The sequence below is a fragment of the Aedes aegypti genome, chromosome 1 (genome assembly GCF_002204515.2).
Source record: "Aedes aegypti strain LVP_AGWG chromosome 1, AaegL5.0 Primary Assembly, whole genome shotgun sequence".
NCBI classification, from domain to species: domain Eukaryota; kingdom Metazoa; phylum Arthropoda; class Insecta; order Diptera; family Culicidae; genus Aedes; species Aedes aegypti.
Genome location: NC_035107.1, coordinates 123,297,334 through 123,305,340, shown reverse-complemented (window position 1 = coordinate 123,305,340; position 8,007 = coordinate 123,297,334). Strand labels below are relative to the sequence as shown.

Genomic DNA, 8,007 nt, shown 5'->3' with positions numbered 1-8,007 from the left:
GTCCTATGTAACAACAGAAGGAGGGGAAACGTTGAGCTGTACATGGGACTTTTTGCTTTCTCGCTGTTTCTCTCTCAATCTTCCCCCTCGTTTCAATGCTGGTTTCGCCCACACTTGTTCGTGTGTGAGTTACCCACTGCACGACGGGTGGTGACGACTGTGTTGCATTCGGCACCAGCCGTCGGCGCAAGCAAGAAATAGCGGTGGGAAATGATGACGATGACGGCGCCGTCGATTGTGTTGTAGGAAACCAATGCCAAACAAATACATACAGCTTCTCCGCTCTTCGGTGAATGATTGCTCTGCAAATATATGTGCGCAAGTCACGCATGCACGTTGCTCGTGTTGCTGCCGTGCAAAAATACAGTTCTGTGTACCTCGTTCTCTTTTTGTTATTTATTTGAACGTATTCAATATTGCGAGGCAGAGCGACTCTGAAAATATCGACATTTTGTTGCGGTGTGCTAATCGGAGACACCAGCTGTGTTTTGTTTTGATTCATTCAATCCCACGACGTTTCTTCTTCCCTCCGTCTATGTGTCCTATGTAACAACAGAAGGAGGGGAAACGTTGAGCTGTATGTAGGACATTTTGTTCTCTCACTGATTCTCCCTCAATTTTCCCCCCGTTTTTATGACGGTTTCGCCCACATGATCATGTGTGAGTTTCCCACTGCATGACGTGGTGGTGGTGACGGCTGTGTTGCAATCAGCACCAGCCGTCGGTTGAAACAAGAAATTGCGGTGGGGAATGATGACGATGACGACGCCGTCCATCTTGTTGTAGGAACTTGAGAAAGGAGCCCACGCCTAACAAATACATACAGCTTCTCCTCCCTTCGGTGATTGATCGCTCTGAAAATATGTGTGAGCAAGTCGCGCATGTACGTTGCTGCCGGGAAGCATATTTATATGCTTGATCGATCATGCATCTAAATCAGATTGATACAATGACATCATGATGCTCAATCTTTTGCTCAATATCATTCCCCTATATGCACGCAATGTGCTAATAATATGAAAAGAGAAGTTGCAGCAGATCCAATCCTGCGAAACGGTAAAACATGGTTTGGCAAAAAGACCAATGTACAGTTTTCTGTAACTCATTCTCTTTCTGTCACTTGAGCGTTTTCAATTTTGCGAGGCAGTGCGACTCTGAAAATATCGACTGAAATGATTGAGAAGCATTTATTATGGCATTCTATACATCTAAGTAGTGTCTCAGACACGCTTCTACAAATCATTCTACCTTTTAAACTCCATTCCAAAGCTTTATTTAGGAATGTCCAATGTAACATTAGAATCGTGTTTATTCATAAATGTTACATAGGACATGTGGTTGGTTCTCTGATCAAAGGTCCAATGTAACAATTGATTAAAAGTGATGCAGTTTTGAACATTGGTCAGTTTGTTAAGCTTTTAATAGATTAATTTATTGTTAATATATCAAAACGAGTGTTCTAGTGTGCTGCTAAGTGGTGCAACGCAAATGATTTGCAATGATAATCTCGATTTGTTTACATTTGTTACTTAGGACGTTTTGAAAAGTTACGCGAGAAATGCTCAAGAAAAGCATTCTTCTTTGATCGCAGTACGCAGTTGAACAGAATGTCATTTCAAATGAAGCTCACTGTAGGAAATTTCTTGACCATTTCTTGAGCAGAAATTTTTACTTTTCTTGAGTGGAACAGCATACCTAGCTTTAGCTTTCAATGTTTTGTTTTGGTTTTTGATCGTCCACCACCACCAAAGGGCGAACAATGTTGCCTGTTATGCAATATTTTTCATTGAAAAAGTTTGTATTCGAATGAATTTGTTAAATGATTATCGGCAACCACCTCCGAGCAAGAAAATAAGTGTGATCAACGAAATGCACCGAAAATCCATATTTCAAAGCAACCTGCAATATTTCCTTCAGTTTATGGAAAATTCCTTATCTTGGATGCTGCATGTCAAGCAACTGGAATACAACTGCACTCACATCCACCATGAGGGCGATGCCCTTTGTTCATAGAAGAAGTTCTGTACCACCAGCAGCCATTTGATCAATGCATTGATGTGAAATATCCAGGTCAACCAGTCAGTGATTTTCGTTAGCGATCGATATCGATTCGTTTTGAATCGTTGGCGATCGCCATCGCTGGACAAAGATCTACACAGAAACTGTTACACTGGTTGATCGGGATTTTGCTGGTCGTGATTTCATTAGACATAAGAATATGTTATATAATGTTATGCACGCTAACTTGAAAGTACCCATTTAATGGGTTCCAAATACCCATTTTTATGAACAGTACTGAGTTGTCAGAAAAAGAGTATTTTTCAAATGTCATAAAAAGGGTACTTTATCCCCATGATGAAGCTTCTAATCGATTAACAATAATGGGTAAATAATACGCGTGGTATCCTAAAGAGCAGCACCGCCATTTTCCAGTTGCTGTTGCGGCTCTGTTTGTTTTTAGTGAAATGAAAACCTTTTTTGATGCGGGAATTTTGCACTTGGAGTGCATTCAAAGCTCATTTTTCAAAATATCTATTAAGGTAAGTACTTTCTGACGCAGTTTTGGTTTGGATTTTTCACTAATTTCAACATGTTTATTCAACAGAATTTGGATACAGATGTGGCGGATGTGGCACAATAATTTCCAGAGATGCTTTTCAATATGCTGGGATGGAGTACCGAGAGAGATTATCCGGAAAGTGTTCCGTATGAAGAGGCATCAGTGGTCCAGTGGTTATTTTAGATAACCTGTTCGAGGTCTACGATCGGCATTTTATAATTGAAAAAATATATGATTGTGACGATAATGTGCGAACATAAATTTGTTTTATTTTCTTGTTAATGTAATATTTTTTTCAAAGTTTCGAGGTTGGTAAACCGAATCCAGAGCGATACCGACACAAAAATGAGGTTATTTTACCCATTATTCCAGAACCAATCAAGAGTTAAAAATACCCATCTTTTGAAGTTCATGTCTAATACTCTTTAATGAGTAAGTCGCCCGTACTCATTTAATGAGTTAAGCCACTTTAGTCGAAAATGGGTACAAAAGTACCCATTAATGGGTACTTCCGAGTAAGCGTGTGAAGCCAATAAAGAAATTATCGTTATCTTGAGCAAAAGTAAATTTAATTATGCATTTGTTTCTAATATAGATGAAAATCAATAATTTTATGAATTTATCTTATTGAACTAATGGATGTGTTTTATAACAACCATGTGTACTGACACATAAATCAAATATGAATGAAATGAACCTTGATGATGTATCTTACACATAATTGGCATGTACCGATACAAATTGGCTTGTTTAGGGGTATCCTGTTTTTTACATATTCTGATTCTACGTTAAAAACTGAGCCAGAATCCAAAGTTTCATAATTTTCCGTACCCTGGAACTATTTTTAAAACACGTTTGAATTTCGTATGGAAATCGCGTTTGAATCACCCCTCGGCAAATTTTACTCCGGGACGAGCTGTCATTATGTAAATGGAAATGTCATTGAGTCGACGGAATTATATCTATTTTAATCATTTACTATATCAAAATTAAGATAATAAAGCGCAATAAAATCGTGTTACACTTAGAAAGCTGTGCTCTTTCGATAAAGCTACAAAAATCTGCGAATTTTTCATCACTAAACAACCCAATTGCAAATATCTATATGTGACACAAATATCGACAACATGAGGATTAAATATAATTATAAATTTTATATCATTGCGTGGGAGCAAAAGAGCTCTCCGCAAAAAATGAATGATAAAATTCTCGCATACTCTGAGATAACGCCCTAAAAGCCATTAATAACCACGAGCTTAACTCGTTGTTTCTGAGCAAATGAAAGAATAAGCATCCAAACCAACATCACGGGCAGGTAGATATTGATCCTTTCTTCCCCATAGCGTTATTAAATAACATGAAAATCCATTCAAATGCTCAGTAACAACGAGCTACACACAGGACGAGATCAGAAGTTATGCGAGAATTTGGCTTTTCGAAATTACCCAGATGGCTTTGAGTACAATCGCGTTTCCGTGTGGAACCCAGAATTTGACAACTCTAAACATCGCCGGTCGCCTCGGTAGTTTCAAGTTAGCGTGTGTGTTGTTGCGGGGTTGTTGCTCGAATTTGCAAAACATTTCATAAGAGCCTAATTGCACTATTGTGTTAAACATGTTTCATTTGTTAAATATGAGCTATTTGGATTCACCCAAGCTAATTTGCTTGCATGAATCTATTAACTCCAGATTTTCTAATGGTATTCATAAGAGTTAATAAATTGTTTTATATGCTGGTGGCGTAGATAGGCCGAACGGCGTCTAAAACATGCTTATTTACAAACAAAAAATAACACCGCTGTAAATGTTTGGCTTGAATGATTTGTTTTACTCATTCCACAAACTGTCATGTCATGTTTTGTATTGCGTTCCTTTGAAACTGTGTCGTGTAATAAATAATTTTGGTAAAGAAATACGAATAAACTTAGAAAATAAGCGACAGTTTTAAGCAATTTGTGTGTAATTAAACATGGCATCAAAAACAGTTACTGTACTCACCGTTCATGGGCGCAGGCAAAACGTAAAAGTGGATCCGAACACAACGATGTTGGACGTACGAAAACTACAATGGCCTTTTGTAATGGATTGCTGATAAGGTACTAAATTCCTCTATTGTAGGTCCTGGAACAAGTGTGTCGAAAGTTCAGTTTTGAACCCTTGGAGTACGACCTAAAGCACCACAACAAAGTAGTAGATCTGTCTGCGATGTTCCGCTTCTCCGGTCTCCCGAACAACGTCCTGCTAGAAATGGTACCGGCAACGAAAGTCCGGACGGAAGCCGATATCCTGTTGGTTTTGCAGCTGGAAGACGGAACTCGGCTAGATGGCACGTTCAAACCTTCGACCACGTTGTTGGCCGTGCTGGAAACATTGTGCAAAGAAAAAGCTAAGGCCGAATCCAACCCGGTAATGATTTATATGCGAAGAGAAGTTCTGTGGGATTCGTTGGATAAGACCACGTTGAAAAGCTTAGGACTTACAGGAGGTCGTGCCATCATTAGGCTGCTACAAAGAAAACCGGAAGAACTAAAGACACAGGCTAATGTATCGGCTCCACTACCACAAAAAGAAAAGTCCGAAGAGGACGATATCGCCCCTTCTAGAAAAGCAAGTTCTCCCAAAAAAGATGTGGAGAAAGAACCAACGCCAACTAGCTCTGCGCCTTATAAAGAGCAAGATCCCCACGTTTTGGCCAAGACATCTAAAGACGATTTATGTGTTAGGCCTGGGCCATCCAAAACTGAATCAAAATCCCAGCCGGAAATGCCCGTTGTAAAAGATAGTCAACCAATGCCAGCCTCGGAAATCCACATCCTAGGCGAACGGGATGCGGTCCTATTCAACTTGGAAACGGCAGAGCATGGCTCGTGTGAACTCCCGGATTCGTTCTATGACGTCACCGTTAAAGACGTTCGCATTATGTACACTGACCTCAGAAACAAGGTCAAAGAGCTGGAAGAACAGCCTTTGATGACGTCCGAACTGCGCAAACTGGAAGACGAAAAGCGTGTGTTGAACAATTTGGCGCGCTACCGAAATACGATCATCCGGGTCCAGTTCCCCGACCGGTACGTCCTGCAGGGAATCTTCAAACTACACGAGACCATTGCCGATGTGATAGCTTTCTCACAAGCGCATCTAGAGGACCAATTCGCAGCGATTCATCTCTGTATGTATAATATTTGGATGAAAACTGAGACTGCACATGCCCTTTAAAGTTGGTATGGGGAAATCTAGTAATCTATTCAATCGGTCAAATTTTGCGCATATGCAGGACTAGTAGCAGGTCTCTTTTTAGGAACTTGGGCTATGTATTAATGCAAGTCTCTAAATAGTCGTTATTATCAATGGAAGGTCTTTGACAACAACGATGTACACCTAGGGGATGCGGACTAGAACATTTTGGTTGCTCAAATTGAACACAATTTTTTCCTCGAGTGCTAACCGTTGTTTGTTTGGTTGCTTCGCAGGAAACCACAGTAAAAAGGGCACCCTTAAAATACTTCACACAAATCTTCAACATTTCGTGTAGGCAATTAATCCAATAAATATACTAAATCAGAAAGTTGCCAGCCGTATGTTAGTTAGAAACATATTTTAGGAAAGTTAGAGAATACTCATGAATAATTTAGACCTAGTACAACTTTTCTTAACAGTTGGTGGTCTTTGTGTTATATAAATATAAATTATGAAATATTTTTTTAGCGTGACGAAATCATGACCGTATTGACATCCTTCACATTTAGAAACAACATATTTCGCTTCTTTGTCCATCGAGGGCCTTAATCCCTCCATAATTTCTGCATGACAGATTCACCAGGATGTCCCTCATGAGCAAGTTGAATCATTCTGTGACGCAACGACTAACTTGTTTCCTATCACTATGGTGTCTCCAACAAATCCAAATCCATTCTTGAATGGTTCAAATGATTTAAGGTGAAGATGAATCGAAGCCAAACCTCAAATTTTCAAGAGCACAAATCTGGAGAACCGAACACCCGATTGGGCTGAAAACTTAATCGATTGGTCACCACCAGCTAGTGACCAATCGATTAAAATTTCGGCTTAAACAAATGTTTGGTTCTCCAGATCCGTGCCCTTGAAAATTTGAATTTTGGCTTCGATTCATCTTCACCTTAACAACAGAATAAATTGTTCCAGTTCCCAGAATTTCCCGCTTTATATTTTTATTTTTCTTTATACGAGATATGCAACGACTAAATGTGTGAATGGGAGCTTCAGAGACCATCTGCTTGGATAAAGAATCCTAACAGGACAAGAAAAACTCTATTGCGCCGAGTATTATCAATCTAAGATTTTGTCCTGGAATTTCATGAAGCATTTGCCTGACGATTCCTTTCCTTTCATCGAAAATTTCCTTAGGAATCCAGTAATTCTTCCGCGAATTCAGTCAAAAAATTCAACTTGGATTTTTTTCCAAGGACATCTTCCTTTAAAATTGGCAACAAAGATTTTTCGCTGAAGTTTTTAGTCTTCTAGGAAGTTAACCAAAGATTTACACCACGTTTATTATTTCTTCAAGAATTTGACCAGTATCAACTATTTTCCTAAGAAAAATTCCTTCCAGATTTTTGTGTCAGATTTCAACTAAGAATTCTTCTAAGGGTAAAACTTATGACCGATTGAATGAATTATTTGGCTTTCCATAGTAATTCCCATACCAACCTTGAAATACTTGGGCAGTCTCAGTTTACACCCAAATGAGCTCAAATTCAAATGAGCAGTGTAGAATAAAAACGATGTTTTTGAATCACTTTAGTGTCTATATCACTAACTTCCATTTTCTTATTCCGTTCATAACTCTTTTCAGATACTACTCCTCCGAAGACAATCCTATCACCCGAACTTACTTTGGTTGAAGCAAAATGTGTTCCCCAAGCAATACTGCATGTCGGCTTCGAGAACGATTTGAAACCGGACAAACCTCTCAAATCAAACCTTTACGAGCAATTGTCCAATGCTACCGGGGCAACTGAACTGGCCGCCCGGAGCAGGAAAAACATCCCCGATGGTTTTGGCACCACGACATCGTCGTCGGCGACTTCCATGGAAACCGATCCACCGATAGATGAGGACACTGGCGAAGCCTCCGGCGCCTGGCGAAACACGAATAGAATTCCGAATCAAAATTTCAGACCCTCGTCAGTACAATCGGCAACTACCAGTGATGTTAAACTGCCCAAATGGTTCAAAATGGGAAAATAATAAATGATGTATGTTAATTTATTTGAATAATCAGTGGTATATTTTTTCCTTCGATGACATATGAGCATGAGCATTGTTCGAGTGCTCCAAACTTAGTAATTATGCCATTAATGGCGCTGATCACGTCCTTACGGTCATCGCAGGAAGGGAAGGAATGTTAGTATGACGTCCATTGTTACTAGAGGTCGAGGTCACCTCCATGGTTCTCACGGGAAGGAGTTT

At 39.6% G+C, this 8,007-nt stretch overlaps 1 protein-coding gene across 1 annotated transcript; it reads left to right on the top strand.

Annotated features, from left to right (window-relative positions):
- The first annotated feature begins 4,382 nt into the window (after nucleotides 1-4,382).
- LOC5576302 (tether containing UBX domain for GLUT4) lies at nucleotides 4,383-7,815 on the top strand. The gene is made up of 3 exons (XM_001655992.2): nucleotides 4,383-4,612; nucleotides 4,678-5,728; nucleotides 7,391-7,815. Exons 1-3 carry the CDS (start codon nucleotides 4,529-4,531, stop codon nucleotides 7,783-7,785), a joined length of 1,530 nt encoding a protein of 509 aa, XP_001656042.2. The 5' UTR covers nucleotides 4,383-4,528; the 3' UTR covers nucleotides 7,786-7,815.
- The last annotated feature ends 192 nt before the right edge of the window (nucleotides 7,816-8,007 follow it).